The sequence below is a fragment of the Chiloscyllium plagiosum genome, chromosome 1 (genome assembly GCF_004010195.1).
Source record: "Chiloscyllium plagiosum isolate BGI_BamShark_2017 chromosome 1, ASM401019v2, whole genome shotgun sequence".
NCBI classification, from domain to species: domain Eukaryota; kingdom Metazoa; phylum Chordata; class Chondrichthyes; order Orectolobiformes; family Hemiscylliidae; genus Chiloscyllium; species Chiloscyllium plagiosum.
The window spans coordinates 12855915-12878189 of NC_057710.1; the positions used below are offsets into that span (position 1 = coordinate 12855915).

At 43.1% G+C, this 22275-nt stretch overlaps 1 protein-coding gene across 1 annotated transcript in view; it reads left to right on the top strand.

Moving 5' to 3' along the window:
- The window catches only part of LOC122555203 (5-hydroxytryptamine receptor 7-like), a 43341-nt gene extending 21908 nt beyond the window's left edge, over positions 1–21433 (top strand). Inside the window, exon 3 of the mRNA XM_043700963.1 lies at positions 19047–21433. Coding sequence (XP_043556898.1) covers positions 19047–19818 — 772 coding nt within the window. The 3' untranslated portion in view covers positions 19819–21433. The remainder of the gene's footprint in view (positions 1–19046) is intronic.
- Positions 21434–22275: the final 842 nt, after the last annotated feature.

Genomic DNA, 22275 nt, shown 5'->3' on the forward strand with positions numbered 1-22275 from the left:
CTAATCCCCCAAAGCCTGTCCACCATCTGCAAGGCACAAGTCAGGAGTGTGATAGAATGCTCCCCACTTGCCTGGATGAATGCAGCTCCAACAGAAATTCATCAAAGATCTTAAACATCATCTTCCAAACCCATGACCACCTCCATCTAGAAGGACAAGAGCAGCAGATACTTGGGAACACCACCCCCTGCATATCTCCTGTCAGAGGATCATCGGTGTTTGAAATTCTTTTTTCCAGTGAGGCTGTGTCATTTAAATTAATTGGAGGCTGGGTTTGAGAGATGTTTATTGCAATAGAACTCAAAGAATGTGGGGAGACAGTGAAGTTGAGGCTACAGTCAGATCAGCAATGATCATAACGAATGTAACCGAATAGTCAACCCGGGCTGTTATGTCTTTATTAAGATCGTACATGAAGCAGGATCAAAACGTGTGGTGCTGGTAAAGCATAGCCGGTCAGGCAGCATCCGAGGAGCAGGAAAGCCAACGTTTCGGGCATTAGCTGTTCATCAGGAATGTAGGGGAAGGCCCAAGGGGGCTGAGAGATAAATGGGGGTGTGGGGAGGGGTGGGGCTGGGGGAAAGGTAGCTGGGAATGCGATAGGTAGATCGAGGTGAGGAAAAGGTGATAGGTCAGAGAGGACGGTGGAGTGGATAGGTGGGAAGGAAGATGAACAGGCCAGACAGTTCAAGAGGGCGGTGCTGAGTTGGAGGGTTGGATCTGGGATAAGGTGGGAGAGGGGAGATGAGGAAACTGGTGAAATTGACATTGATGTCGTGTGGTTGGAGGATCCCCAGGTGGAAGATGAAGCGTTTATCCTCCAGGCGTCAGGTGGCTTGGATTTGGCGGTGGAGGAGGCCAGCAACTGCAAATAGTGGAGCCTAGGACATAAAGTGAGGAACTCCTGCAGTTTTAGATTGTGACTGAGATGATTATTGGAATAGACAACACAATTGGGTTCAGTCACATCTATAGCACATTAGTGCTTAAAATGCATACTCCCAAGTAATAAAATACATTGAAACAACTTACTATGTAGTCATTGGTGGACATATTGAACCTGGACTCTTTTTTGGGTACTCCGCTGATTACACTTGCCTAAGTGTTTTCGGTAAATGCTTGTCTGCTTTCTCTCTTCTCAATCTGTTCCCCTGAGAAGGCACTGACTCTCACTCGGAGCTCCACTGTCCATCTGGTGTCAGCTGCGGCTCAGCTGGTAACCCTCTTGCTTTTGCGTCAGAAGGTTGTGGGCTCAAATCCTACTCCAGTACCTGAGCACAGGAAACACAAGAGCGACAGTCCAGTACAGGACTGAAAGGGTGACTGAGGTGCCGGCAAACTCACTTTCTGTTCTTTTACATGTGGAAGTAAAGATTCATAAGGCACTACTTTGAGGATGATGCTGGTATTAAAGAAAATCTGCAAACTCTTGCTAGATTGGGTAGTATTTGTGCAGATAGAAAAAAAGAAACAGATTTGCATTTATATAATGCTATTCTTGACCACTGTATGTCTCAAGGAATTTCATGGAAATACGTTTGAAGTGTAGCACTTTATACTTCAGTAAATACGGCAGCAAATTTGTGCACAGTGTACTCCTACCAACAGCAATCTGATAGTGACTAGATCTTCTGTTTACTTTGACATCGCTTGAGGGAGAAATTTTGACCAGACGACCAAGCAGAACTCTCATTCAAAATACTATCCATCTGAGCAGACAGATGGGTGTCTGTACAAAGTTTGCCCTGTCTTTTGCCCCAGTTAGTGACCCAGTAGACATTTTAGCCACAAGGCTTAATTGACAGCGATCTAATTCATTGACATTATGAAATCTCAGTGATATTCTGATGTAAGACAGCAAGTTATAAAACAAAGAACAAAGAAAGTTTACAGCCCAGGAACAGGCCCTTCAGCTCTCCAAGCCTGAGCCGATCCAAATTAACACTCTAAACCTGTCACACAATTCCTAAGCATCTGTATCCCTCTGCTCCCCACCTACACATGCATCTGTCCAGACGCCTCTAAAATGAATCTACCGTGCCTGCCTCTACCACCTCTGCTGGCAATGTGTTCCAAATGCCCACCACCCTCTGTGTGAAGTACTTGCCGCGTGTATCCCCCTTAAACTTTCCACCTCTCATCTTGAAAGAGTGACCTCTCGTTATTAAATACTTCACCCTGGGAAAAAGTTTGTCTCTTTCCACCCTGTCTATACCCTTCATGATTTTGTAAGCCTCAATCAGGTCCCCCCTCAATCTCCTTTTTTCTAATGAAAATAAACCTAACCTACTCAATCTCTCTTCATAGCTAGCACCTTCCATACCAGGCAACATCCTCGTAAACCTACTTTGCACCCTCTCCAAAGAGTCCACATTCTTTTGGTAATGTGGCGATCAGGACTGTACACAGCATTCTAAATGTGGCCGAACCAATGTCCTATACAATTTTAACATGACTTGCCAGCTCTTATACTCAATACCCGTCCAATGAAGACAAGCATACTATATGCCTTCTTGACCACGCTGTCCACCTGTGCAGCAACCTTCAGGGTACAATGGACCTGCACTCCCAGATCTCTCTGCCCATCAACTTTTCCCAAGGCTCTTCCATTCATTGTATAATTTGCTCTAGAATTAGACTTGCCTAAATGCATCATTTCACATTTGTCTAGATTGAAACCCATCTGCCACTTTTCCGCCCAACTCTCCAGTCTATCTATATCCTCCTGTATTCTCTGACAGTCCCTTGTGTTTTCTGCTACTCCACCAATCTTCGTGTCATCAGTAGATGTAATTTCCCAGATAACTAGTTGGGAGGGGTTGTCCTTGGCAGTAACTACCTGCTGTCCGATTGCTTCCGAGAGTTGGTCATTCTGAATAAGAACAGCCCAATATTAAAAATGACCTTGTAGCGCGTTCATGGTTAATTTTTTTGCAAATGCCATTGCAATCAATTGAACACAATCTGACTCTGCAATGGTGATTACAAAGAAATTAACCATAGCAAGCAATGTGAGGTCACATTTAACTTTGGGCTGTTCTCATCAATATTTATCACTCCGATTCTATAATCCAGCCAGACAGTTATCTAATTTGACTTTTAATTCTTCTTCCTCCATGAAGCCATCAGACAGCAAATAGTTGCTGCAACAGGACAAACCATCCCTCCCCACTAATTACCCGTGGCACCCAATTATTTCTTATCGGCATGTTCCCGATGTCTGCTCAGAGCTGTCATTATCAACCTTTGTAACAGATGGGACTTGAACCTAGGCCGCCTAGCTAGGAGGCAGGGACACAACCACTGCATCACAATTATTCTTCTGTAATTGGATGATCCTTGTAGTTGCACTGGAAGAGCTTGTCTAGGGAGCAGTACATTTTGGCGAGCTAGTCTTCAGTACTATTGCTGGAATATTGTCAGGGCCCATAACCTTTGCGGTATCCAGTTCTTCCAACTGTTCCTTGATATCACGTGGAGTGAATCAAATTGACTGAAGACTGGTATCTGTGATGCTGGGGACCACTTAGAGGAGGCCAGTATGGATTATCTACTTGACACTTGTGGCTGAAGATTATTGCAAATGCTTCAGTCTTATCTTTTGCACTGATATGTTGGGCTCTTCCATCATCAAGGATGGAGATATTTGTGGAGTTTCCATCTCAAGTAGCAACATAGGAACAAAGTTAAAAATCACACAACACCAGGTTATAGTCCAACAGGTTTATTTGGGAGCTCCTTCATAAGGTAGCTGTGGAGCAGGATCATAAGATACAGAATGTATAGCAAAAGATTACAGGGTCATGCAACTGAAAGGGGTCATGTTGTTGTGTGATGTTTAACTTTGTCCACCCCAGTCCAACACCACTCCTCTACATTGTAACATAGGAACAGGAATAGGCCATTCACCCCTTCAGCTTGTTCCACTATTCAATGAGATCATGACTGGTCTATGGCCTAACCCCAATGTGGGCCTAATGTGAGTTGTTTTAATTGCTCACCACTATTCACATTGGATGTGGCAGAGTTTAGAGCTGATCCATTGGTTGTGGGATTGCTTAGATCTGTCTCCCAGTTGCTGCGTATTCTGTTTGGCATGCGAGTAGTTCTGCCACCAGGCTGACACCTCATTTCTTCTCTTTAGGTTTGCCTGCCATTGCTCTTGACATGCTCTCTTGCACGTTTTCTTAATTTTATACTCTATGTGAGTATTTATAATCCCAAGATGCTATAAGCCTTCTTAATAATGTGCTTGGCCACCTTCAGAGAATTACACACGTGAACCCTTTAGAAAATTATGCAAAAGGTCCCTCTGCCCCGTTCTCCCCTCAAAGTTGTACCATTGAGGCCTGTATTGTCTCTCCAAGTTTCTTCTGAATTGAATTGAATTGAATTTATTGTCACGTGTACTGAGGTACAGTGAGAAGCTTTGTCTAGCGAGCAATACAGGCAGATCACAGAGTTAAGCAGCATAGATAAGTAAATAATAGGTAAACAGCGGCAAAAACAAAAACACAGATACAGGCGAATGTTAAGAGTTTGTGAGTCCATTCAGTATTCTAACAGCAGTAGGGTAGAAACTGTTTCGAAACCGGCTGGTGTGTGTGTTCAGGCTTCTGTACCTTCTCCCTGGTGGTAGAGGTTGTAGAAAAACATTGCCGGGGGGGATGGATCTTTGAGAATGTTGGCGGCCTTTCCTTGACATCGGGCCTGGTAGATGGATTCTATAGATGGAAGGTTGGACTTTGTGATTGTCCGGGCCAAGTTCACCACTCTCTGTAACCATCTCCGGTTTTGAATGGTACAGCTGCCATGCCAGCTGGTGATACAGCCAGACAGAATGTTCTTGATGGTGAACCTATAAAAGTTGGCAAGGGCATTTGCCATCATGCCAAATTTCCTCAGCTAACTGAGGAAGAAGAGACACTGTTGGGCCTTTGTAGCTAGTGCGTCCACATGAAGAGTCCAATAAAGCTTGCTATGGATGACCAATCCCAGGAGCTTGACACTCTCCACTCGCTCCACTTCTGGGCTGTTAATGTGTGGGGGGGCATGAGTAACATCCCGCCGAAAGTCAATAATGAATTCATTGGTTTTGCCGGCATTGAGAGCTAGGCTGTTCTCAGTGCACCAAATTTCCAGATCTTCCACCTCCCATCTGTAGTCTGTTTCATCACCATCTGAGATTCGACCGACTATGGTGGTGTCACCAGCGAACTTGTAAATGGCATTAGTCTGGTATTTGGCAATCCAGTCATGTATATACAACGAGTACATTAGGGGTCTCCAGTGTTGAGTGTTAGTGAGGATGAAATATTGTCCCTAATCTTCACTGATTGTGGCCTGTGGGTCAGGACACTGAGGATTCAATTGCAGAGAGTGGGCTTAGTGAGATCACTAAGTTTAGTAATCAGTCTCGAGGGGATAATAGTGTTGAAGGCTGAACGTAGTCAATGCGTAGGATTCTTACATAGCTGTTCTTGGTGTCAAGATGTTCTAGGGAGGTGTGACAGGCAAGTGACAGGGCATCTGACGTGGATCTGTTGTCCGATAGGCAAATTGGAGTGGGTCAAGAATAGTAGGGAGGCTGAAGTTGATTAATGCTGAAAATGTGTTGCTGGAAAAGCACAGCAGGTCAGGCAGCATCAAAGGAGCAGGAGAATCGACGTTTCAGGCATGAGCCCTTCTTCAGGAATGAGGAAATGAAGTTGATTTATGCCATGACCAGCCTTTCAAAGCACTTCATGACCACTGAAGTTAGGGCCACTGGCCGGTAGTCATTGAGACATGGTGCATGAGCCTTCTTAGGCACAGAGATGATGTTGGCCCTCTTGGAACAGGCAGGCACAGTGGCCTGCTGCAGGGAGAGGTTGAAGATGTCCAGAAAGGCCTCTACCAGTTGATCTACGCATGCTCTGAGTGTATGGCCTGGTACTCCATCTGGTCCCATCGTTTTCCTTGGATTCACATGAAGGAAAACTGATCTGACCTCTGATGCAGTGACTGTTGGAATAGGTTCATTAGGACTTATTGGAATAAGTGTTGCCTCTCCGTCAAAATTCTGCTCGATGCGAGCATAGAAGGTGTTGAGACGGTCTGGGAGAAACGTGTCATCATCTACTATCTTCCACTGTCATTTCTACCAAAATGCATTGCCTCACATTTTTCTGTATTGAGATTCATCTGCTAATATGTCTGCCCATTTGGCCAACTTGCAATGTCTCTCTGAGCATCATCTTCACAAGTCACTATTCCCCCTAACTTAGTATCATTGCAAATTTAGAGATTTTGCCCTCAACATCCATCTTCACATTGTTTATATAAATCAGAAAAAGGAAGAGTCCCAACATTGATCCCTTAGGAATATCATTTTTAACCTGTCTACAATCTGAGAATGCTCATTCCTAGCAGTTGAGACACTCTTCCTGTTTCGTATTGCTATTATGATTTTGTTTTGCATCGTATGCCTTTCCCTTTTCTTCCTCATTTTCTCATCAGTGTCCTTAGTCAATCAGGCCATAATCATAATCGGCAATCTCAGGTAGTCTAGCTTTGGATACCCTGTATTTATTTCTCAATGTACCTTGCTTATCCCATCCACCTCTCTTTTGGAAGTCTTTCATTTTTCATCGACTTTTGTACCCAGTGTTTCCTGCTCCCATTCAACTTTTACACCCCTAAAACCTGCCCTTTTCTTCGCCTCTGTACCAATGAGCAGTCATGGTCCCACATGAAAGTGCCTATGTCCAATTACAGCTGTCAATCAAATTGAGAAATTGCAGGCATCCAACTGTAATGATAGATAGCTGTGAACTTGGTTGTGCAGCAATAATTCAGTAGTACAAACCCTCAGGTCTGTGTCAGACCATGAAATATTAATCAATCACTTTGCTTAAGGGTCTTGGCATTTTTCCGTGATTATGGAGCTTAGACTGTTAAATGCATTGACAGTTTGACACCTCCATAAGAAGTGCTTTTGACAGGTCTTCCTGTCAGTTCCATTTGACACCTTGTCATCACAAGCATTATTGCTCTCCCGCTGTGATGTTCTATGATTCCATGAATGGGACTGAGAAAATTCTGAGAACGGTAGAAAGTGCTTGTGTTTAGTCGAGTGTGACAGATTAGGGGTGATCTATCTGAGGTGCTTAGGATGCATTGAGAATTGAGAAAACTGATTCCTCTGATGGAGATATCAGAAGGGGGCAATTGACCCATGTCAATCATCCTGTTGCCCTCACCAACCTCCCCAAATTCCAACTCAGGGCCCAGCATATCTCCCCAACCCCTCCTCAAAATCCCCTCTCACCTTATTGGAAAGGTGGCCTGTCCTAATGATACATCCTCCTCCACATGCAATCCCAGCAGAATCCCCTAGAATAGAATCCCTACATTGTGGAAGCAGGCCATTTGGCCCAACAAGTCTACACCGACCCTCCGAAGAGCGTTCCACCCAGACTCACACCCCTAGCTTATCCCTGTTGCCCTGCATTTCCCATGGCTAAGCTACACCCCCCTCAACACTATGGTGCAATTTTGCGTGGCCAATCCACCTAACCCATCATTTTTAAAATTTTAATCAAACTGTTGACAATTGATATTGAAAAAGGCCTTTGAAACTGTTAGACCAAGAATAACACTTTTTGACACATTGGTGTTGATACAGAATACAATGATTACACGAAGTGCAGAAGCACCCCAGTTGACGTGACTTTATGCTTAAGAAAATAAAGGGTTCACACCTTTCCAAGGCAGGCTTTGGACCCTGGAATAATGTTCCAAGGACATATGTTTAATTCCCACCATGATAGATGGTGATATTTGTATTCAGTCAATTCAAAAATCTGGAATAAATAGTTAGCTGAATGGAGGCCATGTAGCCACTGTAAATTGTTCTAGAGTCAAAGGGTCTTAGAGATGTACAGCATGGAAACAGACCCTTCAGTCCAACCCGTCCATGCCGACCAGATATCCCAACATAATCTAGTCCCACCTGCCAGCACCCGGAACTCCCTGACCCCATGGAAAAGACTTTGCCTATTTACCTTATCCATGCCCCTCATAATTTTGTAAACCTCTATAAGGTCACCCCTCAGCCTCCAACACTCCAGGGAAAACAGCCCCAGCCTGTTCAGCCTCTCCCTATAGCTCAAATCCTCCAACCCTGGCAACATACTTGTAAATCTTTTCTGAATCTTTTCAAGTTTCACAACATCTTTCCAATAGAAAGGAGACCAGATTTGCACACGGTATTCCAAAGTGGCCTAACCAATGTCCCATGAGCCGCAACATGAATTCCCAACTCAATGAAAGCATACCAAATGCCTTCTTCACTATCCTAGCTACCTGCAACTCCACTTTCAAGGAGCTATGAATCTGCACTCCATGGTTCAGCAACACGCCCTATGACCTTACCATTAAGTGTATAAGTTCTGCTAAGATTTGCTTTCCCAAAATGTAGCACAGCACATTTATCTGAATTAAATTCCATCTGCCACTTCTCAGCCCATTGGCCCATCTGATCAAGATCCTGCTGTAATCTGAGGTAACCCTCTTTGCTGTCCACTACACCTCCAATTTTGGTGTCATCTGCAAACTTACTAACTGTATCTCTTATGCTTGCATCCAAATCATTTATGTAAATGACAAAACATAGAGGACCCAGAACTGATCCTTGTGGCACTCCACTGGTCACAGGCCTCCAGCCTGAAAAACAACCCTCCACCATCACCCACTGTCTTCTAGCTTTGAGCCAATTCTGTATCCAAGTGGCTTGTTCTCCCTGTCTTCTCTGAGATCTAACCTTGCTAACCAGTGTCCTGTAGGGAACCCTGTCGAATGCCTTACTGAAGTCCATATAGATCACATCTACTGCTCTGCCCTCATCAATCCTCTTTGTTACTTCTTCAAAAAACTCAATCAAGTTTGTGAGACATGATTGCCCACACACTATCCCTAATCAGTCCTTGCCTTTCCAAATAAGTGTAAATCTTGCCCCTCAGGATTCCCTCCAACAACTTGCTCACCACCGAGGTCAGGCTCACTGGTCTGTAGTTCCTTGGCTTGTCCTGAAGAAGGGCGTATGCCCGAAACGTCGATTCTCCTGCTCCTTTGATGCTGCCTGACTTGCTGCGCTTTTCCAGCAACGCATTTTTAAGCTCTTGAACATACCACCCTTCTTAAACAGTGGCACCATATTAGCCAACCTCCAGTCTTCTGGCACCTCACCTGTGACTATCGATGATACAAATATCTCAGCAAGAGCCCAGCAATCACTACTCTAGCTTCCCACAGATGTCTAGGGTACACCTGATCAGGTTCTGGGGATTTATCCACCTTTAGACATCCAGCACTTCCTCCTCTGTAATATGGACATTTTGCAAGATGTCACCATGTATTTCCCTAAATTCTGTATCTTCCATATCCTGTTCCACAGTAAATACTGATGCAAAATACTTGTTTAATATCTCCTCCATTTTCTGTGGCTCCACACAAAGGCCGCCTTGTTGTTTTTTGAGGGGCCCTATTCTCTCCCTCATTACCCTTTTGTCCTTCATGTATTTGTAAAAACCCTTTGGATTCTCATTAATTCTATTTGCCAATGCTATCTCATGTCCCCTTTTTGCCCTCCTGATTTCTCTCTTAAGTATACTCCTATTGCCTTTATACTCTTCTAAGGATTCACTCGATCTATCCTGTTTATACCTTACATATGCTTGCTTCTTTTTCTTAACCAAATCCTCAATTTCTTTAGTCATCCAGCATTCCCTATACCTACCAGCCTTTCCTTTCACCCTCACAGGAATATACTTTCTCTGAATTCTCATTATCTCATTTTTGAAGGTTTCCCATTTTCCAGCCATCCCTTTACTTACGAACATCTGCCCCCAATCAGCTTTTGAAAGTTCTTGCCTAATACCATCAAAATTGGCCTTTCTCCAGTTTAGAACTTCAACTTTTAGATCTGGTCTATCATTTTCCATCACTATTTTAAATCTAATAGAATTATGGTCGCTGTCCCCAAAGTGCTCCCCCACTGACACCTACACTATGGCAGTCCCAGTCTATGTTTGGAAAGTTAAAATCCCCTATCATAACCACCCTATTATTCTTAAAGATAGCTGAGATCTCCTTACAAATTTGTTTCTCAATTTCCCTCTGACTATTAGGGGGTGTATAATACAATCCCAATAAGGTGATCTTCCCTTTCTTATTCCTCAGTTCCACCCAAATAACTTCCCTGGATGTAAAAACCTATCTGGTTCACGAATGCCCCTTAGAGAAGGAAATCTGCATTATTCGTGCAACTCCAGAACATAATTCGTGCGGCACGGTGGCACAGTGGTTAGCACTGCTGCCTCACAGCGCCAGAGACCCGGGTTCAATTGTGTCTGTGTGGGTTTCCTCCGGGTGCTCCGGTTTCCTCCCACAAGTCGCAAAGATGTGCAGGTCAGGTGAATTGGCCATGCTAAATTGCCCGTAGTGTTAGGTAAGGGGTAAATGTAGGTGTATGGGTGGGTTGCGCTTCGGCGGGGCGGTGAGGACTTGTTGGGCCGAAGAGCCTGTTTCCGTAATGTAATCTAATCTAATAATTGACCTTTTATGTTCAAAAATGTGCAGTTTAGGTGGATTGGTCATGCTAAATTGCCCACAGTGTGCAGAGGTGTGTAAATTAGGTGGATTAGCCATGGGAGAGTGCAGGGTTACAGGGAGAGTGTGGGATTAGCCATGGGAGAGTGCAGGGTTACAGGGAGCGTGTCGGGGATGGGTCTGGGTGGGATGTTCTTTGGAGGAGCGGTGTGGACTCGATGGGCTGAATGGCCTGCTTCCCCACTGTAGGGATCCTCTGATTCTATGAAACGAACAATGCCACATCCCATGAACATTTTTTTATTTAAAAAGCTGTGGCTCTGATTATATTTAAAGGTGAATTCAATCCTATACTGAGGGAACAGCCCTCAAAGTTTAAAATTATTTAGAAGTTCTTAACATAATCTAAAATGTAGCAAAAGAGATATTCCTGTGTGTATCCTGCTTGTTAGCTTGTGATAAAGAGTCATACAGCATGGAAACAGACCCGTCGATCCAACCAGTCCATACTGACCATAATCCCAAATTAAACTACTCCCACCTGCCTGTGCTTGGCCCATTTCACTCCAAGCGTTTCTTATTCATCTAGTTTTCAAATATCTTTTCAATGCTTTAACTATACCCGCATCCACCACTACCTCTGGGAGTTCGCTCCACACAAGAACCACCCTCTGTTTAAAATATTTGGCCCTCATGTCTTTTTAAAATCTTTCTCCTCTCACCTCAAAAATATGTCCCCTCGGCTTGAAATCCACTACCCTCAGGTAAAGACACCTGCCATTCATCTTATCTACACTCCTCATGATTTTATAAACCTTTATAAAGTCACCCTTCAACCTCCTACTCTCCAATGAAAAAAAACCCCAGCCTCTCCAGCCTGTACTTAGACCTCAAATCTTCCATTCCTGGTAGCGTCCTGGTAAATAGCTTTTGAAATGTCGCCAGTTTAATAAGATATGCTTTTGAAAGGCTAGTGGACGGACAATGTGGACGCTGATATTTGATAGTTAAAGTTTCATAGTTACGTTCACAGGATCCCAGATTAGAAAAACTGAGTTTTGATTTCTCTTATTGAAGTGTATAATACAAATGACAACTGAAGGAATCATGCCGAAAATAAGCCAAGGTGACTGAGAGGTCATGCATTATGACAAATAAGGATGAAAAGAAAAATGTTTATGTGGAATGAAAGCAAATGACAGTGAGGAAAATAAAAAAAGAAATGCAAATCAGTCAAAGAAAACCAAGGCTGCTATTAGAGCAGCTAAAAGGTTAATGGAAAAAAGGATGGTGTGCCTGGGAGTAATATGAAAAGCTTTTATCTGCTGTATTAAGAGACAGGACTATCAAAGCCCACATTGAATCTTTGCAAAGTGTTTGAGGACAGATGAAATGAATATCAAGTCTCAAATACTAAGCAAGTGCATTGCATCCATCTTGAAACTGATTGTCAATGGCAGCATGAAGAGATGAGGTTGCCATTAAAATTGTTATCATTAGATTAGAATAGTGTCTCAGATAAAATGAGAAATTTTTGATTTGGCAGATGATATCTGCCCTAGAAATCTTAAAGAAATAAGATAGATGCTAGTAATAGATTTGCCTGCACTTTTCGTGGCCTGCCAAACCTGTGGTCCGCTTCGTTAGAATGGACCTAAATAAAAATTGTTCTGAAGTATTAAAGATGTAAGAAGGCAGCACCACATAGCTACAGGTCCAGAACCTTGATCAATTGACCTTGGGCAGCATGGTGACTCAATGGTCAGCACTGCTTTGTCACACCAATAGGGTTCAATTCCACCCTTGGGATTTTACAGATTCTCCCCGTGTCTGTGTGGGTTTCCTCCAGGTATCTGGTTTCCCCCCATAGTCCAAAGATGTGCAGGTTAGGGTGGATTGGCCATGCTGTATTGCTCATTGTGTCCAGGGATGGGTAGTTTAGATGGAGTAGCCATGGGAAATGCTGGATTACAGGGATATGGGAGGAGCATGGGTCTGGTTGGGATGGTCTTCAGAGGGGCAGAATGGAATCCAGACCAGATAGTGACACTCAATTCAGGTTAGTGACAATACCATAGATTTCCTGATGCCATGGACTATATTGAACTTTTTATATTTATAGGGCCAATGGGCCAAATGGCCTGTTTCCACAATGTAGGGATTCTATGAATGAACAGATTAAGATTGTATGTATAAGAAATTACCCTGCAACCTTGTGATTGCCTCATCAGTGCCATTAGCTGGTGACATTTACATCCCATTAACGAATAAAACAAAAGCCTTTTACTGAGGGTAATGTTGGACGGATTTCCTGTAAAAACTGCTGATAGCAGGCACTGGAATATATTTGTAGCTTGGGGTTTTCAGTTATTTAAAAATGTTAAATCAGAAGTATCTTTTCCGCAGTTTATAGTCTACCTAGTAAATCATTTTCAGTTCATGTAGTATTTAGTTTGCTTGTTACAGTAATTAGCTTAAAAGATGAAATTTCATCATGGAAATTCATTTCAATTGATCACTGAGAATTCAAATAAAATATTGGCCTCCATGGGATTATTGACAATCTGGATCATGTTAATGAAAATCCTGACTACAGTCATAGTGTCATAGGGATGTACAATATGGAAACAGACCCTTTGATTCAATGCATCCATGCTGACTAGGTATCCTAAATTAATCTAGTTCCACTTACCAGCACTTTGCCCATGCCCCTTGGGTGGCAGGCTGGCTCAGTAGTTAGCACGACTGCTTTACAGCACCAGGGATCTGGGTTCGATCCCCGCCTTGGGTGACTGTCTGTGTGGAGTTTGCACATTCTCCCCGTGTCTACGTGAGTTTCCTCCCATGGTCCAAAGATGTCCAGGTCAGGTGAATTGGTCATGCTAAATTGCCCACAGTGTTAGTTGCATTAGTCAGGGGTAAATATGGGGTTGGGGTGAGGTGGCTTGCTTTTCAGAGGGTCCATGTGGACTTGTTGGGCTGAAGAGCCTGTTTCCATACTGTAGAGAATCTAATCTAAACCCTTCCTATTCATGTACCTATCCTGATGCCTTTTAAACATTATAATTGTAACAGCCTTCACCACTTCCTCAGAACATTCCAGGTCTGAAGAAGGGTCACTGGACCCAAAGTGTTACCTCTATTTCTCTCTCCACAGATACTGCCAGACTTGCTGAGTTTCTATAGCAATTTCTTTTTTGCAGCATCGATATAGACCAGGTTAATGAGAATCCAATCCTGGTTAGTCACAGTCAGGTCAATATAATAACAGCATGACTAGGGTAGTGACTACTCTTTCTCAGTTAGTGACAGTCGAGTTCTGTTGGTAATAATCTAGCGCAAGTTAATCATAATCTAGTTTTCATGAAATCCAGACCAGATAGTGACACTCAATTCAGGTTAGTGACAATACCATAGATTTCCTGATGCCATGGACTACATTGAACTTTTTATATTTACAAAGCCACATCAATAATTACTCAATTGTAAATATTTGTGGATATTGTCTAATTAATCTGTTCAAAGAAGCAGGTGGGACTTAAACTTGGACCTCCTGGTTGACAGGTAGAGATACTATCACTGTACCTGCAGAGACCTCAAATGTTTGTAGGGTGACGTTTGACTCATAAATGTTTAACCAGCTTAGTTGAGGTGAATGGTAGCTTCCCATCTGCTCACAGAACATGGTGTGACCTAACTCAAAACAGCAATCAAAACTGGGATCTTAGTGAAGGCCCAGTTTGGGCTTAGTTTGGGTATTGACTCTACACCTATCAGACCATGAAGGCAGGTGAACATGCTTTTTCATTCCACTACTGTTTTCAAAGTTGTTCTACAATTTTATGAAGGTGTAGAGGTGTACTGTACTTTTAAAAGAGTTGAAAAGCTAGCAAGGACTGACAAAGCACATAGAGTCCTGAACACGGTAACAATGTAACATTTGGTCAAAACAAATAGCAGCATCTGGGTTGCCATGAAACAAAAACAAATTCAAATTTGGCCAATCAGTTTAAATTATACCCCAAGATACCAAAATCCAATCAAATTTGAATTTAGTATTTTGATAATATTAAAACCAATGAAGTGCTCCGATGTTTTGAGGTATAAAGCAGGACATTTTGAACATTTAATGGGAGAACTGCCAAGCCACCAACAAGTGCAGACTGTCAGCTGAACAGCACTCTGAGAGGTACAAATCCATAAGTTTGTGCACCAGAACATTGAAATTGACCTAAAGAAAATTTACAAAAGAAAATTAACAAAACTGACTGGTTTTTGGAATGTGATTTTTAAAAAAATCTTAATCGGGATTTTTATTGGACCAGTATCGTTGAGTGGGAGGTAAAAGATAGGTTTAAGAGAAAGGAGTTCTAAATTTTTGTTAGTTTTAATATTCTTTGTTGGACTTAAAGAATAGAAGTGTTAATTTTTGCTTTAAGTAGTGACCTCTGGGATAGTTCTTCCCTCTCAAAATTTAACAGATTACAGCATGAATTGAATCTTTTCTGTATTGCTAGTTTAAAATTAGCAGAGGGGTTTACCCCGTGTCGTAACAATAAAATCAAAATGGTGACTATTTGAGAGAATACAGAGCTGCCTTTCTTACCCAAGCCCCTTGCATGTGTTGGCAACTCTCTAATCCTAGGAGAAAGTGAGGACTGCAGATGCTGGAGTAACACAGTTGAAAAATGTGGTGCTGGAAAAACACAGGACATGCAGCATCCGAGGAGCAGGAGAATTGATGTTTCGGGCATAAGCCCTTCTTCAGGAAACTCTAATAATCTAATAATAAACTCTAATAAAACTCTCTAATCCTTCCTGGAGTTCCATATTTATAAACACACCAGTCAGGATTTGCTTCTGCCACAATGATGGAAGAGTCCTACATGACATCCAATGATCAATGTCAACTAGTTTACATCATCATAGATGTTGGTCTGGGTGACCAAACCATTCCCTTGTAATACCTTGTGGAGCCATCTGGAGATGAGAAGGATGAATCAGTACTGGATCCATTACATTTTGTCACCGTGGGCGGCACGGTGGTACAGTGGTTAGCACTGCTGCCTCACAGCGCCAGAGACCTGGGTTCAGTTCCCGCCTCAGGTGACTGACTGTGTGGAGTTTGCACGTTCTCCCCGTGTCTACGCTGGTTTCCCCCGGGTGCTCCAGTTTCCTCCCACAGTCCAAAGATGTGCAGGTCAGGTGAATTGGCTATGCTAAATTGTCCATAGTGTTAGGTAAGGGGTAAATGTAGGGGTATGGGTGGGTTACGCTTCGGCGGGTCGGTGTGGACTTGTTGGGCCGAAGGGCCTGTTTCCACACTGTAAGTAGTCTAATCTAATCTAATCATGAACATAGGAGGTATAGTTAGTAAGTTTGCAGATTACACCAAAATTGGAGGTGTAGTGGACAGTGAAGAAGGTTACCTCAGATTACAATGGGATCTTGATCAGGTGGTCCAATGGGCTAAGGAGGGGCAGATGGAGTTTAATTTAGATAAATGCGAGGTGCTGCATTTTGGAAAAGCAAGTCAGAGCAGGATTTATACATTTAATGGTAAGGTCCTAGGGAATGTAGCTGAACAAAGAGACCTTGGAGTGCTGGCTCATAGTTCCTTGAAAGTAGAGTTGCAGGTAGATAAGATAGTGAAGAAGGTGTTTGTTATGCTTTCCTTTATTGGTCAGAGCATTGAGTGCAGGAGTTGGGAGGTCAAGTTGCAGCTGTTCAGGACACTGGTTAAGCCGCTTTTGGAATATTGTGTGCAATTCTGGTCTCCTTCCTATTGGAAGGATGTTGTGAAACTTGAAAGGGTTCAGAAAAGATTTACAAGGATGTTGCCAGGATTGGACAATTTCAGGCTAAATATGCTGGGGTGTTAGAGGCTGAGGAGTGACCTTATAAAATCATGAGGGGCATGGATAGGATAAATAGAAAATGTCTTTTCCCTGGCATGGGGGTGTCCAGAATTAGAGGGCATAGGTTTAGGATGAGAGTGGAAAGATATAAAAGGGATCTAAGGACAACCTTTTTACGCAGAGGTTGGTGTGTGTATGGAATGAGCTGCCAGAGGAAGTGGTGGAGGCTGGTACAATTACAACATTTAAAAGGCATTTGGATGGATATTTGAGTAGGAAGGTTTAGAGGAATATGGGCCAAATGCTGGCAAATGCGACTAGATTAATTTAGGATATCTGGTTGGCATGGACAAGTTGGACAGAAGGATTTGTTTCCATGCCATACATGTTATGACTCTATGACTTCCTTCAAAGGGTTGAGAATCTGTGAAATTCATTACCCCAAAGTGTGGTGGACTCAGGGTCAGTGAGTGAGTTTAAGAAAGAGATAGATTTATTAATGGATTAATGAGTTATGGAGAGCAGGCAGGAAAGTGGAATTGGGGCTGAGATGCAGTCAGTTATGATTGTATTGAATGATGGAGCAGGTTTGAGGGGCTGAATGGCTTACTCCTGCTTCTCATTTTTGTATTCTTATATACCTCTCCTTTCTGAAAGGTGATCACGGTGGCTCAGTGATTAGCATTGCTGCCTTACAGTGCCAGCAACCCAGGTGTGATTCCAGCCTCGGGTGACTATCTGTGTGGGTTTCCTCCGGGTGCTTTGAAGGACTTTTGCCCGAAACGTCGATTTCCCTACTCCTCAGATGCTGCCTGAACTGCTGTGCTTTTCTAGCACCACTTTAATCTAGCTCTGGAATACTCCCACAATCCAAAAATATGCAGGTCAGGTGAATTGGCCATGCCAAATTGCCCATCATATTAGGTGCATTATTCAGAGGGAAATGGGTCAGTGTGGACTTGTTGGGCCGAACGGCCTGTTTCCACACTGTAGGCAATCTAGTCTAAGGTGACCAGACTATTCAAGATGTGGTCTCACCAGTGTCATACATTATTGAAGCAGAACATCCTGTTTGTACGTTCAATTCTTGTAATAAAGGATAGCGTGCCACCAACTTCTTGATTATATGCTGCACATACCAATGTCTTGTGACTCATGCATCAGAACACCTCTGCCCCTTTGTGTATCTGCATTCTGCAGCTATTCTTCATTTAAACAATACGCTATTCATTTGTTCTTCTGGCTAATGTAAAATAAAACTCACGTTTTCCAAAAATGATACTCGATGTGATTGATTTTAACCCCCTCACTCAACCTAAATGTGTGTGTGTGTGTTTGTGCCTGTGTGTGTGTGTGTGTATGTGTATGTGTGTGTGTGTGTGTGCTTGCAGCCTCCTTATGCCTTTTTGTACATGCTTTCCTATCTTTCTTGGTGACATCTGTGAATTTAACTACCATTCCTTTGATTCCTTTATTTAAGTCATTGATATAAAATGTAAAACATTCAGGGAACAGCATTGACTCTTATAGCACCCCACTTTCCATATTCTGCCAATCAATGTCTTTTCCAACAAAATAGGTACCATCATTTCTAAGGAAATGCCCTGTCCAATCAGAGTCAACCTGTCTGGATGAAAGTTTAACAAAGGCTGTTTATTAGCTATCAATCAGCTTTCATGGATAGTAAGATCTCTACCAATCAGTGTCCGCTCAACTCTACTTGAATCTTGATTTTCCCCTTGAATTTGTATTCTTGAAAGATGTCCTGATGAGTGCAAGATGAAAAGCAGTAATCTAGTTCAGAACTTCTGTGAACAACATGGAAGCAAACAGTTAGAATCGTAGAATCCCTACAGTGTGGAAACAGGCCCTTCGACCCAACAAGTCCATACTGACCCTCTGAAGAGTAATCTACCCAGCCACATTATTTAACGATGATTCGGAGATGCCGGTGTTGGACTGGGGTGTACAAAGTTAAAAATCACACAACACAGTCCAACAGGTTTAATTGGAAGCACACTAGCTTTCGGAGTGACGCTCCTTCATCAGGTGATTATCACAATCACCTAATGAAGGAGCGTCGCTCCGAAAGCTAGTGTGCTTCCAGTTAAACCTGTTGGACTATAACCTGGTGTTGTGTGATTTTAACATTACTTAACCACTGATTCAGGCACCTAACCTACATATCCCTGAACACTACAAGCAATTTAGCATGGCCAACTCACGTAATCTGCACATCTTTTGATTGTGGGAGGTAACTGGAGCACCCGGAGGAAACCCGCACAGACACAGGGAGATTGTGCAAACTCCACACACACAGTTGCACGAGACTGGAATCGAACCCAGGTCCCACTGTAAGGCAGGCAGCAGTGCTAACCACTGAGCCACCATGCCATCCTTCAATGAACTCTGAGGCTCAGAGCTTGTTGCATTAATCAAATTCCATTGTTTAATGACAAGATACGTAAGAGAATAGTATCGATAAAAAGTGATCGGTTCGTGACTTAAAGAGTGACAATGTGAAATAAGCAGCAGCTTCTGTTTTACATTAAAGAGCAGTTAGAATTGATAATCAGTTTCTCTGATTGTGTGTTTCAGATACTTGGGAATAACACGCCCTTTGACATACCCAGTGAGACAGAACGGAAGATCAATGGCCAAGATGGTGATCACCGTTTGGCTCCTTTCAGCATCCATAACCCTCCCGCCATTGTTTGGTTGGGCTAAAAATGTCACGGTGGACCGGATGTGTCTCATCAGCCAAGACTTTGGGTACACTGTCTACTCCACGGGAGTAGCTTTTTATATTCCCATGACGGTCATGCTGATTATGTATTACCGGATATACAAAGCTGCTAAAGTAAGTGCGGAAAAGCACAAGTTCATGAGTATTCCCCGTCAATACGAACAGGATGGAGTCTACAACATGGAGGAGGACATTCGAGCCCACCATGCCACCAAGAGGTTCAAGGCTGCAGAGGAGTGTGCCACCTTATCTAAGCTCCTCAGGCATGATCGCAAGAACATTTCTATCTTCAAGAGGGAGCAGAAGGCTGCCCGGACCCTGGGGATCATTGTTGGAGCCTTCACCTTCTGCTGGCTGCCTTTTTTCCTGCTCTCTGCTGCCCGGCCCTTCATTTGCGGGATCGAATGCAGTTGCATGCCGCTGAGGTTGGAGAGAACGTTGCTGTGGTTGGGATACACCAACTCCCTCATCAACCCACTCATCTACGCCTTTTTCAACCGAGACCTGAGGACTACTTTCTGGAGCCTGCTGCGTTGCAAGTACAGAAACATCAACAGGAGGCTTTCAGCTGCGAGCATGCATGAGGCACTCAAGGCCACTGAGAGACATGATTGCATATTGTAACTTCAACCCCAACCATTGCACTGTAGGAAAATAGTAGCCAGCCCAAGAAGGAGCATGCTTGAGAGCAAAATCAGGACCAGGTATCCCTCCGGGAGACATTACAAAATATTTGATTCCCCTATTGAGGCAGACACGTGCAGAATGAAACTGTGTTCATTGCTGTTAGTCCTCCAAGCAATGCCAGGCTTCGAGAGAGCCGAGGCAAATCTTTTCGCGTCAAAAATCTGGCCAAGTGAGTGGAACTGAGCGGCAGACAAGAAAGCGTAATTGCATCAAGACGGCATCTGAGGATTGGGGGAGGGGAAATGCCACCAGGATTCTAAGGCGAGGGTCTGAAAATGTGGAGCTCAAAACCAGCGACCGAGTGAATCAGCCAATTGTTTAGAACACCGTGCAAAAAAATGGAATCGTTCTGAACTGCTAACAAATTATCATGATTGTTGACTTTTAAAGAATGTGAGACTGAATGATAGAGAAAAACGATACAGGAAAATGGCTTAGAAAGCAACTGAAATCAGGAGAGCAACACGAAGATCTGACTGCTGAACTAAGCTGATAGTTTTCTTTTTGGGGACTTTGTAATGTTCTAAAATACAAAACCAGGATGCCTTGTATTAAATAAACATAGATTTATTTATGAAAAGTGATCAAAACCACAGAAGTTAGAGTATAGCCTTATGGACAAATTCATTGTCTTCAAAGGTGTTAGGGTCTTGGACTGGGATGCCATTGAATATTTGCTATTGAACAAACTGATGCTAGCATCTACTTTTGTTTTGCTATTCACAGTCACAAAATGATGACCAGTATGTCAAGACAATGTATACTTTGTTGCGCTTTTTTAATGTTTGGACACAGAAGTGTTGGATGCCATAAGAGCATACACTGTGCTGTCAGATCCTTGCTAAAGCTTTGGCCGCTGTTAATACATCACAAGGCTTTAGGAAACATTGCATGAGCGTAGGATTAGAAACTAATTGACACTGTCCATTGGACGGGAAAGATGAACATTCACATAGTACCTTTCATAACTTCAGGATGTCCCAACATGCTTTACTGCCCGTCATGTACTTTTTATTTTAAAGTGGAGACAGTGTTGTAATGCAGAAGTGTGGCAGCCAAATTGCTGTGTAAACATTATAAAGGCCACATGTTTATTTTCATTATAGTAATGCTGGTTGAGGGAGCAATATTGGACAGGACTTGAGATCAGTCCTGTGTTTTGCCAGAATTGATTGACCTTGAGATCTTTCATGTGCACCTGAGAAGCCAGCCAGCCAGCCTATCGGTTTATTGGGCCATCTGAAAGATGTAATCTCTTATAGTGTGGCACTCCCTCAGTAATGCACTGGAGTGCTCCAGCCATTGAGTTAGGGCTTTAAGTAACCAACCTTCTGAATTGGATGCAACTGTAGTACCCACTAGCTGCATCTTACTAGCTGAGCAATAGTAAAACATGCATTGAACAGCTGACTTTGGTTCCAGAATCCCTGTCAGACAGGTTGATGTTGTGTTCCACTATTGTAAAAACTTGTACAATTCATTTCTCAATAAAACCATGAAGAGAATCTTGAACAGAACCCCTTGCTGTTCAGTGGTTCAGCTGAAGCTTTTGTCTCCCTAAGACTGTCTCTCATTCATTACAGTGGGAGGAAATATTTGTGCTGGGCGTTAAATAGATAGAACACCAAGTGTATCAATGATGCCCAGCTAGAGGTTCACCAAGCATGGAGAGTTTGAGTTATAAAGAAAGGCTGGATAGGCTGGGATTTTTTTCACTGGAGTGTAGAAGGTTGAGAGGTGGCCTTATCGAGGTTATAAAACAATGAGAGGTATAGAGAGAGCTAATGGTAGTTGTCTTTTCCCTAAGATAGGGGATTTCAAGATTAGGGTTCACATCTTTAAGGTGAGAGAAGAGAGTTTTAAAAAAGACATGAGAGTCAAAATCTTTTACACAGAGAGTGGTTTGCGTGTGGAATGAACTTCCTGAGAAAGTGATGGATGTGGGTACAGTTACAATATTTAAAAGACAATTGGATAAGTACATGAAAAGGTAAGGTTTGGAGGGATATGGGCCAGGAGCAGGCAGGTGGGACTAGTTTAGTTTGGGAACATGGTCTTCATGGACTGGTTGGACCAAAGGGCCTATTTCTATGCTGTATGATTCCATGACTATTGTGCCCTTTCAGGCTAGGCCTCAGGTGACATCAAATGCCATTGGCTTAGTTGTAACAATAATTGAGGAGAAAGTGAGGTCTGCAGATGCTGGAGATTAGAGCTGGAAATGTGTTGCTGGAAAAGCGCAGCAGGTCAGGCAGCATCCAGGGAACAGGAGAATCGACGTTTCGGGCATAAGCCCGAAGAAGGGCTTATGCCCGAATGTTCCTGAAGAAGGGCTTATGCCCGAAACGTCGATTCTCCTGTTCCCTGGATGCTGCCTGACCTGCTGTGCTTTTC